Source organism: Sander lucioperca, chromosome 8, assembly GCF_008315115.2.
Source record: "Sander lucioperca isolate FBNREF2018 chromosome 8, SLUC_FBN_1.2, whole genome shotgun sequence".
NCBI lineage: Eukaryota > Metazoa > Chordata > Actinopteri > Perciformes > Percidae > Sander > Sander lucioperca.
This window is the reverse complement of record NC_050180.1, coordinates 38545531-38566473: the sequence shown is the minus strand read 5'-3', so window position 1 is coordinate 38566473 and position 20943 is coordinate 38545531. Positions and strand designations below refer to the sequence as shown.

Genomic DNA, 20943 nt, shown 5'->3' with positions numbered 1-20943 from the left:
CGACAGTAAGTCGCGTGGTTATGACACAATTGTTAGCCTATTTTTACAAAAACGTCTGCTACGGAGCCATAACATGAGATACAAGGTAATGGAGCCTTTTATACATTGTCGTGTTTCTTTAGAAATAAACAAACAATGGACAAATAGAGTCTTTAAACTCTTCAGATGTAAAGTTATTCTCTGTCAAAGTGACGTCAAAATGAATGGCAGTCAATGGGATGCTAACGGGGGGTGATCGCTTTGTAGCATTAAAATGGCGCCATAGGAGGTTCGCAGTCTGAGGAGAAGCTTACCCCCTTGGGTCGTAAATCCTCGTTGTCGGTACACGATCCGTTCTGCCTGCACGATCCGTTCTGCACATGCGCAAGATAATACTGTTTTACCGAGGATACGACCTGCACGATCTGTTCCACGCTAGCCTATGGCTAGCCTCCACCGGGAAGCTAACGTTAGTTTAGCTAACAGCTAACTCGGCTAACCGCTAGTGACAGCTAGATTCAGACTAAAATAACGTTAACTCAAACTTAATGGGAAAAGCAGGCTACAGCTAAATTAAGACTTCACAGTAATAACAATAAAGACAAGTATTGAGTAATTGTATTTTAAATGAGCACAAGTAAAGTAGAACTGACGTAACAGCTGTTATATATGTTACGTGTTTGTTATATATGTCAACGTTTATTTTCAAGTTTTATTTTGAGGGTCTTTTAAAGTTATTACATGCTGTCTCAGCTAGCAGTTAGCCGAATGAGCCGTTAGCTAAACTAACGTTAGCTTGCCTGTGGAGGCTAACGGCAGACCGCTACAATCAGATAGCAGTTAGCCGAATTAGCTGTTAGCTAAACTAACGTTAGCTTGGCTGTCGACCGGAAGCGTGGAACAGATCGTGCAGTGTCGTAAATCCTCGCACAACCGCGCATGCGCGAACATTTTGCGCATGTGCAGAACGGATCGTGTACCGACACTCGTGACGGATTGTGCAGGCAGCTCCCCCTCCCCCTCTCATCACCAGCATGAGTTCCACCAATCAGAGGCATCACTGTGGGTTTGTGGGATTGTTCAGGATTGTGGGTAATGAAGTACTTATCCAAGACATCGCGAATAAAAGACATTTATCTCTAAACAAGGTTAGTGCCCCATGATTTTTGGCGTCTATATGAGCATATACAATCGCTTAGTCATATCGGCAAGCTGGTTTTAAGTCTACCATCGACGGTTACGATTTTATGGCTTATACTGCAACTGTCAATGGAGAAATTGCATTGTATTTTTACTTCCGGAACCCGCTGTGGGCGGGACTGTTGCGCTCTTTAATGTGACTCTGAGAGCCACTGACCAAGCAGGAGTGAGAGAGAGCTGGTTTCCGATATGAAGACGAGACTCGAACATCTCACATACCAACAAAACGTACAGCGACAGAACGTGCAAAACATTTCAGACCACCCTGCCAACTTGTATACATTTTAACATCAATGTACGCTGTAAAGTTTTTTCACTCTAAAGTCAGCGGCTGCTAATCCTGTCGGCTGTCTGCAGCGGGCAGAGATGGGGCTGCTGCTCACACAGTTCCCCCCGCTACTGACACGCACAAACACAAACACACAACGCCGGTAGATGCAGGAAAAACCACAGATGAGACGACACAATGACCTAAATTGAGGACAGCTACTCTCGTTATTGTAAGTGCAATGATAAGTTAAAGTCCAATAAGTACTTTATCAAACCGTATGAATGTGTGTCCCAGGCCAGGATAGGAAATTAACTACCAATGTAAAGATCAACAAGCCACTGACAGATATGTTCAAATTTGATTCATTCAATAAATTATTATTTGTTGTCTTAAATCCACCAGCCATTTTCATATTATACCAACATTTGCAGCATCCTGAGCCTTTTTGGTAAGGTTACTAGGAAATCTCAGCCCAGAGTAATTTTATTCTTACTAGTTTCCTTTTTATTTTTAAAGAACTATGCAAAAAAAGAAAATCGCAACTTTTTTTGCAACTTTCACTGTCTCCTGCAACTTCATTGCAACAAACATACAAATTTACATACAATTTTTTTTACAAAAGCTCCCGCAAAATCAGGCATTTTGGGCTGCAACAATCTAAAAAAAAAAAAAGGCCACCAAATCAGGTACCCTGACCGGGACGGTGGGTACGCGTACCTACCAGAATTCGTCATGAGTCATTTGTACCCACCACTTTTTTGAAAACCTCGAGCTCAATTTAGTTTAAAAAAAAGTCCATAACACATAATTCTTGAGCGACAGATGCCAAAAAATCCACAACAATCTCTATCCCCACAGGGCAGGCACAGACACAGCCGCTCTGCTGCTGCGCTGGCTGCATGCTTCTCTGTTCACTACACTGCCTGTCGGCACATTCTGCTTAACGTGAAAAAAAGCTTAACGTGGTTTAATGTACCTACACAACGATCAATGATCACCAAATTTCTCACGGCCATATCTTGTAATGAACACTTAAGCCTGTCAAAAGAACTAAACCGGAATCCAACGATTATATAAGTTATCTCACATTAGCGTTGTCTTCTTCATTGGTGCCTATGGCGAGGAAAAAGCTTGTACCTAAACAATGATCACCAAATTTCTCTCTCATATTGCTCCTCATAACCACTGAAAACTGTCAAAAAGTCAAACCAGAAATGGGTACATCAAACCACGTTAAGCTTTTTCACGTTATGACTTATAAACCCCATGAAAACCGTGGGGAGTCAACCCACAGCCGCTCTGCTGCCCTGCTGAAAATGTGAAGCAGAAACACTTAATGTCAGATAACGTCCATAATAATTTGGGTTAGATTTTTTTGACAGTTTTCAGTGGTTATGAGGAGCAATATGAGATAGACATTTGGTAATCATTGATCATTGTTTACGTACATTAAACCACGTTTTTATTCAATAGTAAGCTACAGGACAGCGTCTTTCAAAACATGACCTGCGCAAAAGAGAAAAATGAATGTGTCGTTGTACCCAGCACTTCTGGACATGTACTTCCGAATGCGTCTCTGTCCCCAGCACATTTCAAACCAAACTGACGCCCATGCATCAGTTAACAGGTAGCCTAAGTTAACTAACAAGCTCCTGAACTCATTTAGATTCTTACTACCCAAACTTATCTCTCACCTTCACACTTCATCTCCCTGGAGGCTGACGAGTTGTACTCCTTGCCGTAGTATGTCCAGGTACAAATGCACGTGTAGATGCCCTCGTCAACTTTGTTAGCATTATGAATCCAAAGAACAGCTTCATGGTGACCTTGAAGGGTTTTGTTGTCCTGCAATTTTTTGGGGAAAAATAAGATTTTACACTGTTTTGAAGCCTTGGCAATCATTTCCTTAGTGTTCATGTCAGTATAGCATGTTGGAATAAACTGAATGGTTTTACAAAAAGAAAGAAAACTGATATCACTCTGAATGTAAATGTTGTGCAATTTAGCATACTATATCAGCTAAATGTACATGTAAGAGCCCAAAATATATTAAATAATAATGTAATAAAAAATGTATAATTATTACTTTTCAATACAATTTGCCTTCTAAAACAATGTTAAATGAAGCATCATTTGTTAACCATTTCCTACAAGCCTACTGGTAACTGGTATTTCCTCAAAGATTCCTAGGAAGAACAACTTACTTGGTACTATCATGGAAAATAGATAGTGTCTAGTTGGTATACTCAGAAAGTAACCCTAATGTTGTAGGTGTAACAAAGAATAAAGAAGAGCACAGCTGTTCCGAACATTGACTACAGTAAGTAAAGCTTACATGCTCAGCGTGTCTTCTGCATTTGAGTCCATGCAACTCTTAACAGAACTGCTGGCTCTCTACTACTACTACTACTACTACTACTACTACTACTACTACTACTACTACTACTACTACTACATGTATTTTAACAATAGATTATTACATCACACTTTAGTGTCACTGTAATCAAACGTACCTTGTTCCACGTGTATTTTCCGTTCAACTTTGTACATGGTTTCTCGACATAATCTGGACATGGGATCTTTTTGTCAGTGTTTGAGTTAGCGATTGCTCCGTTGAGGAAGTTCTTCATATGGCTTGATTTGACAACGTTAACTTCCACATTATATTTGTAACACTTTCCTGATGATTCTTTTTCCCTGTAGAGGAAGCAATAGTTTTCTGTGATTCAGATCAGGGACTGTATTAACAGATCATTAGGTAGAGTTACCAAAAGATAATGAATTTGAACTCAGTTGACAAAACCTTGTGTAGACAGAAGTATCCTTACAAGGCAGTGTAATTGCCAGAGTTCTCAGGGAGGAGGTTTAAGAAAATGAGTGCTTCGCCATGGTAATGTACAGTCTCGTTCTTGTCAGTGGGGATATTCTCAGTCTCATTTTTGTACCATATGATATTTTCATCAAAACTGTCTCCATCAGGCTCGTAATAAAATGCCTCCCCTTCCAACAGGGTGTATGACGGCTTCATGATGGTCAAGACTTCGCATTTGGGCTCGGCTGTCCCTGAAAATGTGAGAGAATATGATAGAAATAATGGTGATGAAGTGACACAATATTATTAATTCCTGGTTATGTAAAAAAACAAAAAAACAATCTTGAATAGGTTCAGTACTAATGCAGAACAAATGATTAAAAGTAAACAGTGAGTAATTTTAACTTTAACGTAGTAAATAAAACTAAATCACTCTCCATTCTGTGTGTAATTACGTCATGTACAGTACGTACGCACGGAAGTGAAGTAACAAATGTACTCTTTTTCTACACCTAACAAAGTACTTTTTGTGCCTATTCCTAACCAAACTGCGACTATTTTGCAATAACGACATGTCTAAAACCGCAACCATTACGTTTAGATATGAGGACAGAAAACGCTCCTGTGGGTCTTGTTTCCTGCCATTGCTAGGGGCGCTTATTTATGTAAATGTATTGTATTTATATAGCGCTTTTCTAGTCTTAACGACTACTCAAAAGCGCTTTCACATAGTACAGGAACCATTTACCATGAACACACATTCATATACTGTGGGTGAGGCTGCCATACAAGGTGCCACCTGCTAATCAGATAAACATTCGCACACATTCGCACACACCGATGGCGCAGCATTGGGAGCAATTCGGAGTTCAGGGCCAGGGATCGAACCACCAAAGCTCCGATTGGTAGGCGACCACTCTACCACCTGAGCCACAGCCGCCCCCTTATAAAATGCTCCTATGAGTATTAGAGGGTAGGAAAAACGACTTATGGCAGACCTCACAGAAATAGTGACATAACTTGTAGTTACAGACAGAAAAACTGTTAAACTGATAAACTGTATTAGTATGTATAAGTATATTTAGTGCTATCATATTTATATTTATGCTGTATTAAAGGATAAGGCTGGCTTTATTCAAATTCGTTTTAACAACAAATCCCATGAAAGGAACCAACCAATGTGTTAGCCATCTCAATACTTAAACCTCAATGCATAAAACACATCCTTAAATATAACAGAGTTTCACAAAAAATTAATTAATTAAGTAATATCCTAAAAACGCCCGGCACTGTAGTTTTTAACAAACGTAACTCAAACAGGAGTAAATGGTACATCTATAAGAACTGTTTTCAGCTGTGGATTTGGTGCTCTGTAAGTATTTCCAGCAGCAGGACGGCGTGTGTAGGATTTCATGAAAATAAACTACAGTGTGGTTTCATGGTAAGAAGGAACATGTGGCTGATTGATATGTTTTTAATAGTTTCTGGACAACAATGGAGCTCTATGGCACAGACGAATAAGATGTACTGGTCAGATACATTCATTGTTGGTTTTGGTCTTTTCGTTGAACTTGTTGACAATAAGGAAATTAAATAGACTATTACAACCATATTCTTTTAATACATAATATAAATACAAATTACTTTTCAAAACATACAGACAGGATAACATCCATTATATTTTGGCCTTGTCTGCTGCAAATATTTTCTTTTTTTGCTTTGAAGTGGGTACTTCCTCTACATGTGCAGCCTCAGCAGTATGAGTCTATATACTGCACCCACAAGTGTGGTTCAATGGGAATGGACTTTTCACATGGTTGCAGCTGCATAAACCATTAATGCACTCTTCATCATAATGAGTACCCTACCTGAACATTCAGATGTAGTTATCACCATGAAGATGAGGAAGAGAAGTCGGGAAGTGTCCATTTTCTGAAAGAGACAGTGCACATTCAAAGTTAAACAACATGGTTTTGCTTCTTATTGCATAATTAACATGGCACATGTTACATACTGGTCTTATTCAGTCACTCCTGCAGGAACCTTTAACCACAATGCTTTTTCCTGAAACTGCTGACTATCTTGTCCCTCATGCCCACAGAACGATACTGTTGTGGCCAATTTGGATGTGTGTGCATGTTGGTGTGTGTGGGTGGTAGGTTTGTGTGAATGGGTTGTTCGTTAGGTTACGTCACCTGCGCACCTGTGTGTATGGGCTAATCAGCCAGGGGAATCACAGGTGAGCCAGTAACGAGTTTTTGAGTCTAGGAAGCCACACAGTTTTTCAACCTCAACTCTGTGATAATGATGGTTTTTAGATCTCGTCTGTTCGTTTTTTAATCTTTCAAGTCAGTCTTTTGTATGTGTTTTTAAATACATTTATACAATAAAGAATTAATTACACGACGATGGAGGACCTCATTTTTTGCAACAGCAAGAGTTGGAAATGGCTTCAAATTCCCTGTAGTGGCATTTTTTGTCGACAGATTGCCACTACAGATACGATCATGAAAGTTAGATACGATCATGAAAGTTAGAAAACAAGTCTTGTAGGGAATTCTTATCATAACGGATGTGGCCTATTGGGACATCATGCCACCATGACTGTCAGCAGGATTTGAGTTTGCCCTGTTAGATTGCTTAGTTTGTATTTTAAGTCTTTGTTATTGCATACAGATTGCATGCAACTGGCTGCACTTGAACCTAGGATTGTCTTAGTTACATGAAATATACAACATGGCTCTTGGTCAAAAAGATGCCTCCTGTATTTTAAATGGTATCAGCTGGGCTAGAGGCAGGGCATGTGAAATACTTTATGATCAAGAAGTGACTGCAGCATTTACAACAGTGTTGGACAGATGCGGGGGAGGTCATTTTCGGCAGCGGGTGCTGTCTCTCCCCTCCATGAAGTACAGCTGAGCTGACGGTGCATAGGCTACTGCACAGCGAACTCAGAACAACGAACAGCGAAATATGTGACAAATTCTAAAAAGATTTGCGCTCTGGAGAATGTAACGAAGTACAAATACTTCGTTACTGTACTTAAGTAAAGTTTTCACGTATCTGTACTTTACTTAAGTAGAATCAATTAGGGTGACCAGACGTCCCGAAAAATTCGGGACAGTCCCAAAATCCAAGCAGTTGTCCCGAATCCTGCCCTAATTGTCCCAAAAATTAGAGCAAAGTCTCAAGAGCAGACTCGAGTAGTTATAGTCTGATAGAACATTAAAAACTGTAAATGGTGATTGAGTCATCCTGCAGCCAGCTCCCGGTCCGACAGATGGTTCAGGGCGCTCTGCCTGCGACCCGCTTCCAAAACATTCCGAAAGTCCTCCTCGTCTCCAAAATAAAAAGCACCCATCCCCGTCAGGAGACGACAGGGTGGCATCACAGCTGAGGGACACCACAGTCTGGGGTTGAAATACTTAACCAAAGGTTAATTACAAAAGAATACAACCTTTTTGTCCCCTTTTTATGTTATAGAGTAGATGAAGAGAGCGCAAGTTGCAGCCATGAGGCCAGGGAAAGTGCACGTGCAGGCAGCCACGAGAAGGAGTGATTGGATTGGATGTTGGATGATTTTAATGATTTTTTTATTTGTATTTTCGGGTTTACATGATGACAGTTGAATTCCTGAATAAAAATAATAAATCATTTTGGTGCAGAGTTTTGCTCCAGAGCCCGAGCGCGGCGCCGCTGACCCTCGGTAATACAGCCTCCGGTAAAAGTGAAAATGTTTGTTTTTTATTATTCCAGTTTTTAAATCATAGTTGCCATCTATTTCTCTCCACAGCGTCGTTTATTTCTCCGCCAGGCTGCGTAAGACGCATTCATATCTTATTTATTTTGCTGGACCTCTTCACATCCGCTGCTTCACACACAAAACCGTCTTAAAATACATCCGTGAATAAAACCAACCGCATTCTAATTCTAACAACATATTTCCGTTTTATGCTGGTTAGGATAGGAACTTTTTTTAAAAGCCAGGCCTTGTTTGTGGTAGTGTGGATACTGTCGAAGCTCAGCATCAAAATAACTGAACCTTTGTAAATCACGGGTCGATAGAGACAGTGCCCTCACTGACCAAGGTGCAAACTAACAAACTAACTTTTCTTATTTGCATATTAAATGGTAATATGCAACTACGATTAAGATAATAAATCGTTATGCAAGTACTTTTACTTTTAATACATAAAGTACATTTAAAATCAGGTACATTTTACTTTTACTTAAGTAGGGTGGTCATTGTGGTACTTCTACTTTTACTAAAGTAAATATGTTTCTGGTTATTTGTACTTTTACCTAGGGGTTAATAACGGAGATGTACCCACTCTGTTGTTCTCTGGGACATGTTTTCATGCTAATTGATTGTGTTTGTAGCTTGAACGAAGCTAGCGCGGACCGCTGGTTAGCTTACAACACTAGTATTCGGGGTACAGGGAAAGTAAAAACAAATCGCTATTTATACCACTAAAAAGGCTCAAAATATCACCAAACTTCAACGGTAGCATAGTGAGGGTCCCTACATGTTAACCGAAGCATTGAGAACTTTGTAAGTGTACTGACAGTTTATTGAACGAAGAGCTGCGAGAGCTCCATGAAAGGGCTACGAGAGAGAGAGCTATGCCGCAACAGACCGTCATCATCTTAATTAGAGCTAGAACTAACAGTTCTTTAGCTTTTGTAAAATATTTAGCGTAATTTTATCATTCAGGACACAGAAATTGTGAAGAGTAGGTAGATTATAGTAATTAAGGTAGTGTGGTTGAGTTACAATATTTCAAGTGAAATATGTTTGTCTAAGTGAGAGATGCAACAAGCATGCCTCAGCAGTTTGCACATGCATGCAGTGGAAGATAACTTATGTTCTGAAAGCTTATCTTTTATACAGCAAGTTCCTCTCCTGATATGACTGACATACTGCAGGTTCAATTTAACACCGATAAACACACAGATAAACACAAACGGTTTTTCATGAAGACATCAGCAACTTTGATAAACCATTTAATTTAAAGAGCCATCACCTCGATTTTAGATTGAAACAATCAAGTATATGTTTTAGAAAGCAGCTGCATTAATACTCATACTGTAGACATAAAGCGACATTGGCATTCACTGAGGCCCTGTTTACACGTACATGGTTATTTTGAAAAACTGAGACATTTCTCTTTGTTTGTGCCCTTCGTTTACACGCAAACGTAGAATTTGCCTCTGAAAACGAGTCTTTCTAAAACCTCCGGCCAGAGTGGAGATTTTGGAAAACTTTGTTTGCACGTTTGCATGTAAACTGAGACAAACGGAGGTTTAGGCAGCCGAGGAAGTGAGGAAGAGAAGAGAGAGGAAGTGATTTGTTGCTGTTGCTGCTATTTTCGGGATTCTGATTGGCTAACATGGGCTTGAGCTTCTCATTACACTGCCACCTACAAGTTTGGCATGCTCTTGATGGCATTGACCACATATAAACCAGTCCCTCCAGGATTTTGCGATGTCGCGATCGCGCCAATTCACGCAAATTCAACCAATCCCCGTGAATTTGGTGCGACTCGCAATTTTGACCAATCACCGAAACGTTTCCGCAAATTTTACTAATAACTGGAGTTTCCCGCGACTTCAACCAATCCCAGTAGTCCCACGTGCACTCTGAGAGCCAATGACCAAGCGGGAGTGAGAACAGGTCAAATTCATTTCCATGTTTCTGACATGAAGACAAGACGTGTGTGACTCAAACATCTCACATTTACCAACAAAACATACAGCGAAAGCCTGTGCAAAACATTTCAGACCGTCCTGCCAACCAGTATACATTTTAACATCAATGTACGCTGTAACGTTTTTTCACTCTGAAGTCGCTGAAAGCTGCTGCTGTTTCAATCCTATCGGCTTTCTGTGTTGGCTTTCTGCAGCAGGCGGGGCTGCTCCGTTCCCCCCGCGACTGACGCACGCGCGCACACACACACACACACACACACACACACACACACACACACACACACACACACACACACACACGTCACAGACACACATGGGTGGATGCAGGAAAAACCGGAGATGAGACGACACAATGACCTAAATTGAGGACAGCTGCGCTCGTTATTGTAAGTTAATGATAAGTTAAAGTCCAATAAGTACTTTATCAAACCGTATGAATGTGTGTCCCAGGCCAGGATAGGAAATTAACTAACAATGTAAAGATCAACAAGCCACTGACAGATATGTTCAGATTTGATTAATTCAATAAATTATTATTTTTTGTCTTAAATCCACCAGCCATTTTCATATTATACAGTCCCTCCAGGATTTCGCGATGTCGCGATCGCGCCAATTCACGCGAATTCAACCAATCACCGCGAATTTGGTGCGACTCGCAATTTTGACCAATCACCGCAATTTTTCCGCAAATTAGACCAATAACCTGAAGTTTCCCGCGACTTCAACCAATCCCAGTAGTCCCACGTGCACTCTGAGAGCCAATGACCAAGCGGGAGTGAGAACGGGTTGATCATTTCCTTGTTTGTGATATGAAGACGAGCTGTATGTGAATCGAACATCTCACATTTACCAACAAAACGTACAGCGAAAGACCGTGCAAAACATTTTAGACCGTCCTATATACATTTTAACATCAATGTACGCTGTAACGTTTTTTCACTTTAAAGTTGATGCCGTTTCAATCCTGTCGGCTATCTGCAGCGGGCGGGGCTGCAGCTCCTTTCCCCCCGCAACTGACGCTTGCACACACACACACACAAACACACACAGACACACACACACAAACAGCACACACGGTGGATGCAGGAAAAAAAGGAGATGAGACGACACGATGACCTAAATTGAGGACAGCTGTGCTCGTTATTGTAAGTTAATGATAAGTTAAAGTCCAATAAGTACTTTATCAAACCGTATGAATGTGTGTCCCAGGCCAGGTTAGGAAATTAACTAACAATGTAAAGATCAACAAGCCACTGACACATATGTTCAAATGTGATTCATTCAATACATTATAATTTTTTTTCTTAAATCCACCAGCCATTTTCATATTATACCAACATTTGCAGCATCCTGAGCCTTTTTGGTAAGGTTACTAGGAAATCTCAGCCCAGAGTAGTTTTATTCTCCCCAAAACAAGTTTCCTTTTTATTTTTAAAGAACTGTATATAAAAAAAAAAAAGAAAAATCCCAACTTTTTTGCAACTTTCACTGTCTCCTGCAACTTCATTGCAACAAACATACAAAAGACATCGCAACTTTTATCACAATTTTTTACAAAAGCTCCCGCGAAAAATCCTGGAGGGACTGGTTTATAGCATTATCTCTTTTAATGTGATAAAACACTAAATAATAATTTTGACTATGACCATGTATTCGTATTGAACCGAAACGGTACGGGCGTCTCGGTTCGGTACATAAATTTACACGGAGAATACAAATAAATAAAACTTGCGTGCAAATGAATTAATGTAATGTGGAACTACTGTTATACGCGTTTCATAGGGACACCTAATCTGTAGCCCCGCCTTAGCTCTGAAGCTCCCAAGCTCCGCCTACATGTCAAGTCGGTCCAGTGGCAGTGAGTCCACATCAGAGCCATGTCTTTCTCTATCACTCTGGTCCACGAAGCAAACTAGTCCCTTCCATATACAACCAAACACGGATGTACTGTAGCTGTATCCCTTCTCGCCTCGACCACAAATGGCTTCCAGGCCCATTTGCTTCGCTGTTTGCTCCGCTGTTAGCTGTTAGCTCCGCTGCTCCACAATTCGCCAACTGCTCAGTGTAACCGAAGCTGCTCTTTTAACACCCCTGCTCTGTGCATTCACATGAGAGCAGCGCTTGTCTCCCATAATAAAAAAAATTGCCTTCTGCATTTTTGTTATGCTTTTCCCTCCATTGTACCGAACAAAACTGTGATGTCTGAACCAAGGTATGAACCGAACCGTGACTTCAGCATACCGTTCCACCCCTAATTGGTAGCCTAGCCTATATAATTTACGGTGGTGTAAGGTGCTGGAAAAATCTTTAAAATGGACCTTGAAAGTGCTTGAAAAGTGCTTGAATTTGACCTCGAAAAAGGTGTATGAACCCTGTGTAAATATTTAATTGCTGTGCTACAGCTGCAAAACGGAACCAATATTTAAAAATATCTAACATGCTCTCTTTTCGACCATCAGAATGAATGGATTTGAAATGGTGTAAAACAAATGTGTAAGGCTATATCTTTTTTTTTTTGGTCACTAGATCTTACTGCAGTTATGATTAATATAGTTTTTTGTTAAAATGCTGCAACTATTGGCTGCTGAGATGGCAACATGTACCCTATCTTCATCAAGGTTGATGAACTGATATTGTTATATAGCCTAATACATTGATTAAATAAAGTGCAAGTCTTGTTGTAGATCGGTGAGTTTCCAAATTAGACTCAGTTCAATGCAGTTTCAAATAAACATAGAGGAGTACAAATTAAACCACTTGCTTACCTTCTAAAATTGTGTGCTGACAGCTGAAGTGGATTCAGTCAGACTCTGTCTCGTTCGTCCCCTCTGTCTGGTTTTGCTTGCTAATCGCTGATCTCTGTGATTGGTTGAGAGCAAGAACCACCCAACCCCACACACACACCCACACACACACACAGAATGACACATTCATTGATTAACACACACTTCTTCACTAGAATATCCTATCCTATATCCTATATCTATTCAGAGCATTGTGTCAAAGCATTTGTGTGGGTGTGTGCGTTTTACTGTAAGAACTTTAGTATATTAAGTTTATATAGAAGTCAGCTTGTCTACCACCCTTTGCATCCCAGGTAAAAAAGTAGTATACTTTAGTGTATTAGAAATATGAATAAAGTACATGAAGTATAAAACAAGTATGCTTCTACTTGTTGTGCTTTATTTAAAGAGTATTTAATATGTACTTTTTAAAAGTATACTTCAAAATAGATGTAGGCTAATTAAGTTCAACTTCAGAGTCCAAAAAGTAAGTATACTAATTTAGCAGTAATCAAATTATTTTTTAAATGTACTTTTTGAAAGTGTACTTTGTTGTTAATGTATTTTAAATTGTATACAAGTTTATTTTTGTATAGAAGTGTATTAAATTTGACATACTTAGAGTGCCAATTCTGACCATCTCTTTACCTAGGCTACATAAGTTGCTATGAAGCCACAAGATCTGAAAGTAGGCTATTTTTCCCATTAGAGTTTTACGTAACAACAGCGATATTAGGCTAAGTAGTAAGTTATTTTTTATTTAACACAAACGCACAGGTTTGTGGATAAATAAATGATATTACTAAAAGTATGGTTATGTTAGGCCCATTGTTTCCATAAATTTCAATTTAATTTCTGAGAAATCACAGATTTCCGTTGTTGTTTCCGTATGTCTAAAAAAACCAACTACTAGCTACTAACCACAGTCTATGCTACTAACTGTAGGCCTACTCATGAGCCACTGTGACAACGCTCCACTGTTTAATGCAATGCACGATGGGAACGTGAAAGCCGTTACTTTGCCGCGATCCGCTTTTGGCTGAGAAGCTGTCACTTTGCCGCCGCCCGCCGGACAGACCAGTTGCTGCTAACACTCGCCAGAGACGGTAAGTAACGTTAAGTAACGACAAAGAATTTCTTTGGTAACGATCTCGCCCTCCCGTTGTCCATTGTTTAGCTATCGCTAGCTGCTGAGGAGTCAGACAACTTCATGTTTCCGTGTTTGTGTGTGGATTCAAGGGGATGTTGGTGAGTAGTGGGAAGCTAACGTTAGCTAGCTACAGTTTAAACATTTTTTTCAGTTGGGGTGGGGGTTGGGGGGGGGGCTGTTTGTGAGGATTCGAAGTTAATCAGTTTGACGTCAATAGACATTAATTTAGCCATCCGTTAGCTAGCTAGCTAAATTACTTTTCTCACTGGAGGGGCTTTTTGTGAGTAACGTTAGTCAAAAACTAAGTTCGGCGGACATCAACGTTAGCCACCTGTTTGCTGGCTTAGCTAATATCAGCTAAATTGCCTAAACCGTCGTTTTAACCAGTTCATAACCAGTTCAACTGTTTCAGTATTATTCTACTTGGGCGGCCCGCCCAAGTAGAATAATAGCTAACACCCGAGTCCGCAGCTCTACGCAGTGAGCTATCAATCACTGATTTATACAGCTATGCCTCCTCTCAAAGGCTCGTTTTTGGTGGGGAAAAGTCTGCAAGAGAATTTCTTTGATGAACTTGACCGTTTCTCTCCAAGGCTGATGGACCTCCTTTAGGAAAAAAAGAAAGGCCTGCCCAGCGAGCTTTTGGCTGAGCTTTACGTCAGACAAAGGTGGGTTTGACTAGCTACATTAGTCTACTACCTCTCTTTCCTCTCTCTGTTAATCGCTTTTCTTTTTATGTCTTTTGTTTGTTCTCTGCTCTGTCCTTTTCTTCCCATCAAATCTCCCCTCCCTTCTTTCCTGTCCTCTCCATTTTCCTCCCCTTTTGTCCTCTTGTACATAAACATTGTGGGGAATTTCTGGAATTTATTTGATAAATACATGTGATTATCCTTAGCAAGATGTGTTTTACTCTTGTGTCCATTATCTTCCAGACCACTGAGCCAACACACATCAGGTGCCTATGTCTTCGGGGACTGCCTGTCATCTTGGCGGATGATTCTTCTGCCTTCTTCAAGACATGCTCTGTAAGTTAATCATTTTTTTGTAAATGTTGCAGGTGCATGCTCATTTGTCTCATTTTAAGCCATTAATGAACAGTGCTACTAATTTTCAGAATGATTTGATCAGCAATCAGTGTCTCCTTAAGGGCCTCCGTTAAGTCTCTATTTATTGCCAAACAAAGATAGCTTACCCACTTTCAGTCCCAGTTCTATTGAAAAGATTTAGAAAATTGCTCACCACCATAACTAAAGTTGTATGAATCATTTTACATTGCCCACTTTGTTTTTTTTTACTTTACTGTCACCAGTTGGAAATTGTGAAAATGTTCTCGGGTCTTTAACTGAAATGGGAGTTCTGAGTGCACATGTTAGATTCTGGTTGCTCAATTAATCAACTAACTTAATGTTAGTTTCAACCGGTGACAGTAAAGTTTACAAAAAGCAATTAAGGTGAAATGTACTGAGTCATATGATTCACAAAATTGTTGCATAGCAACAAAGTTTCTGGGAGCAGTTTTCTACATCTTTTCAGCACGACTGTGACTGAAAGTGGGTAAACTCCATATTTGGGACAAAGTGTTGCAATATACTGTACAGATCCAAATATGGCATTTGATTAAAAAAAAATAAAAATCTAAACTGGTATCATCCTTTAGTATACTCTCAGTGCAGTTTATATTGTACAACGCTTTTCTTTATAAACAGTCACAGGCTCTTTTTGGTGTACAAAACACCATTGTTTAACTGGCATGTTTATGTTTTCTCCTTGTCACTACGTTTCTTTCACATTAGGATGTAACTGACAAGGACTCGTACAGTTAAACTCCAGTGGGAATTCTCTGCCTGGGTTGAGAAAATACCCAGCTCAACCCATTCAGTGTAGGGATCATCTTGGAAGGGTCTGTGGTAATGGATGAACTGGCCAACCTGCCTCAGGCCTTTTGTGTCCTTTCGTTTGACACACACAGCCATTTCGGGTTGATCTACGCCCTGCACCTGGACTACCCCATGTGCATGAAAAACACTTTCAACTTTACTCAGCAGGTAATGCTCAAACTGGGTAGAAGTGAGCTGGAAGCGTAAAACAGGGTTCGAAATGGCTTTACTACTGCTCCAGATTTGTTTGCCCCAGTTTGTAATGTTGGACTTTTGTGTTGTATATGGCTTGGGGTACATATACATGTGTCCTATGGTATTTGCACTGATTTTTGCGCAATATTCCATGACAGACAGGCTTTGATTACATTTAATTCAAATGAGTTGGATATTTTGTGTGTTACTTTTGTGTGAGTAATAAAGATCCTTTTCTGAAATGCAATTTGTAATTTGTTGTTGTAATGCACTTGAAATTAATTGTAATATAATATACTTGTAGTATAATAGCAACATTTATGCTTAAGTATAACAAAATGGGGATAAAAGTACAGAAGAAGTATACTTCAAACACAATTCATTTCTTGCTAACACTATAATAACATTGCACTGAAAGTATGTGTCTATGATGTTTAGGTTGTTATTGAACTTCACTTCACATACATTATTGTCATAGTGGGACACTTTAAAAGCACTAAATATAGTTAGGAAGTGCATTTGTAGATCACTTGAAATATTACAGAGGTATACTAAATTAACATAGTTTATAGTAACAAGTATGATAACAATATATACAAAATGTACTTAAACACAACTATAAGTTGAGCTGCAATGCCTTTTTAAGTGTATTTCCATTAGAATGGCGATAAAATGCAATTGTACTGTAAGTGTGCTTAATTGCTTATGAATCTAGATTTTCATTAGTGTATTTTAGTGCACTTGAAGTTTGAAAAAAGTTGTTCCATTTTAGCATACTATTTACACTTGAAGTGTAGTCAAATATATGTTAAGTTGAAGTTAATACATAATTGAATACACTTAACTATACTTGGATTTGACGAAAAAAGTACAAAATGTAGAAAATATACTTAGTACACTTTATTAAAGTATATTTTTAATAGATTTCTTTTTCACCTGGGATGGTAACATAAATATTTACATATCTCTGTTTGTGACACACCAGGGGCATGTTTCACAAAAGCAGAATATATAAATCCAGGATAACTGATAAAGCCAGGCTTGACCTAGTCTAATCTGTTCATCCTGGCTTGGTGCGTTTCACGAAGGCCAAGCCAGGCTGAGGAGGAGCGACTAGGTTGAGCCAGGCTGAAGTAATTCAGATAGATGCGCGTCCACGGCTTTCCTCAAAAGACCGCAAGGTCGATCACAGATTTACTGATGCCAAAATGGAGAATACACATTGTACATACTTTATACAGAGTGAGCAGCAGCTTCTTGTGGAAGTATGATGACGTGAAACACATTTTTGTATAAAAAGAAAAGAAACACGGCCGCTGTAATGAAACAGCGAGAGAAAGCGTAGCAGACGATCACGGACCGACTGAATGCGCAAGTAGCTTAAATATATACATTAACTGACCACTGCTCTGAACTGAAACAGTCATAATCATTCCATTCAAGGATTAGGCTACTAATCATTTGCACAAATTAACAGTTGTACTATTTGCCTTAAAAGTAAGCAGAAGATAATGTTACTCAGGAAATTTACCATTAAGATCAATTTTCTACAATGCTAGAGTATGATTGAATGGTTTCAGTTAAGAGCAGTAGTTCATAAATGTATATTTTTATCATCATCATTCAGTCGGTCCGCTATTATCTGCTACGCGTTTTCTCGCGTTTTTTTATTTTTTATAGAGGACGAGTTTCCTTCTCTACATATTATATGTCTTGCTCCCTTGTATATATGGACATAGAAAATAAAGACACTGAAGAAATTGGACTCTAAAATCTAGAAACTATAAAGATAATTAAGTGATAAATTCCATGCACACTGTAAACATGAATGGAACAGAGTATATTCATCAGTTATTTCCCCCAAGCTAAATATAAGGTCAAAAACCAACGAGGTGTCCTCTCCCTGTTGTTACATGAATGTACAGTAGCCTACATCACTAGATAGTTACTGGTCCAGTGAGCTAAGACTATAATTTAGGTGGATTGTACAATTAGGATATGTTCTTTAAATTGTACAGTCCTCCCAAATTATAGTCCCAGTTTACTGGACAACACAATTTGTGTGCTAAGAATGCCAAATACAATGCACATGGAAGTGGAACAAACATGATCCTTATTGTTAAAGAATTTTAAAAAAATGAATCAACTAAAATAATTCAAAGTGCATTAGTCAACTATAGAAATGTACAGCATTGTATGTATTGCCCTTAGTAACAGACTTCATTTAAAACACATTTGAAATTTTATCAGCCTTTTCTAATTATCTCAACAACTGTCATAATATATTCATCAAACTTCTAACAATATGAACAGCAGTCTTCATACAGCAATATAACAGTAACGATGACTGTCACATGAATAATTATTAAAAAATATTATGGTCCCAACTTTAAATAATAACAGTACTTAAATGAACAGCAATATGCACCTGTTGTATTTTAATCCAGACTGATAACAATAGGGTAAAACCACTGCTGGGTGATCAGAAAAGGCTCCAGGATTAAATAAATCCTGGCTGTTAGCCTGGTCGGGAGCAGGCTAGCTGCACAGAATAAATCTCCATGGTGATTTATGTGCCTCCACTTTCGTGAAACCGAGTCAAGGCTTAAATCATCCAGGATAACTGATAAATCCCGGCTTAATCCCTTATCTTGGTTTTGTGAAACAGGCCCCAGGATGTGAGGTACATTTGCAGTAAAAGAACAAGAAACTGTATGTACACCGCTGTTCAATTAACATGTTGACAAAACTATGACTCTAGATAGTCTTGACAGTCATATTTTGTAGGATGAAATTGTGACATAAACACGATAAAGTAACTGATCACCAAGACGAAAAACACGACATTGAAAAATTACAACATTGGGCTCAATTCAATTATACTAAATACTTTATTGACCCTTTAGGGAAACGTTTCTTCGACTCTGGTGCTGACAACCTTAGCTGCACTTACAATAACAAGCACTGTTACCACTAAGACTTCCTGTGGATTATGAAGAAACAATAGCAGCTAATGGACCTATAGCTAGAAAACCTTTTAGGAAACTAGGCCTGATGAACAGTATCTATAGTGTGCTTTTCATTTACATATATCATCGAGTCTATCAACTTATTTTCCTTGAATGCTCTCAGAATAATGTGAAAATGCTTTAACTAAAATATTTATAGCATAGTAGGCTATTAAACTAGATTATACTTTCCCTGTTTCCGTCGGACATTAAAGCTATAGAGATGGCTATACAGACAAATACATCCCAATTTACGATTCCAACTAAGTAGGAAAGTAGATGTAAGTGCTTTTCTCAGTAGACGACTAAGTGCTTTTCAACATTTACGCACAATGACTGAATGACTTCATAACAGGGCTGCTCATTTTCAGTCTAGCCAGATCAGTTTCAGAACAACAGTTCAACATGTTTGTTAATCGTCCACTTTACAAAATGTTTTTTCTTTTGTGAAGGACCAGGGCCCAGGAAACTCTGAGCTTCTCAGCCTTGATTGAAGTCAGTGGTATTCCCCGTTGAAATAAGGGATAGACCATTTATCGGGCCGTTTCTTTTTGGCAGATTATCTGTATCAGTGTTTTATTTGCCTGATAACCGATAAAGTTAATTAATTAAAAAAGTGCGCTACTTTGGCTCCGCTACAGCTCCGTGTCTGTCCCTCTGCTTCGGTTTAACTCACCACTGAGTCTGACTTAATGTCCCGCCCACAACACTATCTGACTATCTTTTACTGTGTATCATGTTGAAAGTTTCTTATTTATTAACTAATTGCTTACAGCATTTAAACAAGGTTTTGTGTTGAATTTGTAACATTCCAAAATTTTAATTTTGACTTAAAGATTTTCATATTCACTGTATATGCATGTTGGTTCCAAATATCGGTTATTGGTTTCATTAACTACTAATAATCGGAATCGGTATCGGCCTTGAAAAACCTGTATCGGTCAGTTGAAATATTACAAATAAATATAAACGTATGTGCAACTTAAGTGTGAAATGTTTATAGGACCATTTGTGTGACATGCTGTTGTGTTCTTTAACCCCCCAATGTGGCACAAGTATATTTAACAATTATTGTTTTCCGTCAGATCGTTTAAAGATCTCTACATTTCCAACCGCACTTAAAAGCAGCTTCATTTCACGGAGAAAGAGAGATAAGAAAAGAGGAGGAAACAGTCAGCTGTTACACAAACTCCAGACAGTTAAGTGCATTTGTTTCATGTTTTTACCCTCATAGCGTTTTAAAAACTTTCTTGTGGTATTATTGTGTCGCTGCGGCCCAATCACACCACAGCCCACAGCAAACGCTCACGTTACCCCCATTGAAAATGAATGGAAAGACTGCTTTTTTGCCAGCACACCTGCATGTAAATGCAGCCACACAGCTCGCAAGTTAGGGTAAAGATACAGCCCTAAAAATACAGACCTCGACAACATTTGTTGTCGAGGTCTGTATTTAGTTTGTCAAGTTTTGTACTTTGTACTATGGTTTGAGAACACTCAAAGGTAGTGACTCAGTTTTGGAAAACATTCATGAATAAAACCTACTTCACTGTAGAGATGAGACATTGTTTTGATGTGTGAGACTTTTCGGAAGTCCATAGTCATTATCTTTTCACAAAAACAGACTGTACGCCAGCGTGGTTAGAGTGTATCGATCAAGTCAAGTCAATCAAGGGAAACATAACCCTCTTTAATCCTTTATAACAAGCAATACTTCACACTATTACTAGTCTTGCTTTGCCAGACCCTCCTCCCAAGTGCACTGGAGGAGAGCCTGGCTACTCCACATAGCATTCGGGGATGGTTATTTCAGTGCCACATGCTTCTGAGCATTCCTGCATGTGAACGACCGTGTACATGGTAACATTACATTTTAATTGAAAAATTAAATGGGATGGAGATGGGAGGAAAACATGCTTTGTTTTTTATATTATTTTTTGGGGGCTTTTCCCTTTATTC

At 39.0% G+C, this 20943-nt stretch overlaps 1 protein-coding gene and 2 long non-coding RNA genes across 4 annotated transcripts in view; 2 read left to right on the top strand and 1 right to left on the bottom strand.

Moving 5' to 3' along the window:
- The window catches only part of il1rl1 (interleukin 1 receptor-like 1), a 39022-nt gene extending 26181 nt beyond the window's left edge, over positions 1-12841 (bottom strand). The window contains exons 1-5 of one of the 2 annotated variants that reach the window (XM_036003804.1): positions 12737-12841; positions 6131-6194; positions 4279-4513; positions 3964-4147; positions 3145-3295 (exon numbers count right to left, since the gene is read on the bottom strand). In XM_036003804.1, the coding sequence (XP_035859697.1) occupies positions 3145-3295; positions 3964-4147; positions 4279-4513; positions 6131-6191 (631 nt within the window). In that variant the 5' untranslated portion in view covers positions 6192-6194; positions 12737-12841. Of the gene's footprint in view, positions 1-3144; positions 3296-3963; positions 4148-4278; positions 4514-6130; positions 6195-6276; positions 6362-12736 lie in introns of those variants that run through there. The other variant, XM_031316379.2, reaches the window with a different exon arrangement.
- LOC116062892 lies at positions 609-20162 on the top strand. The gene is made up of 3 exons (XR_004108139.2): positions 609-621; positions 16415-16417; positions 20041-20162. It is a non-coding gene; the product is annotated as an uncharacterized LOC116062892 (long non-coding RNA).
- LOC116062777 lies at positions 14521-15852 on the top strand. The gene is made up of 3 exons (XR_004108098.1): positions 14521-14572; positions 14837-14929; positions 15698-15852. It is a non-coding gene; the product is annotated as an uncharacterized LOC116062777 (long non-coding RNA).
- Positions 20163-20943: the final 781 nt, after the last annotated feature.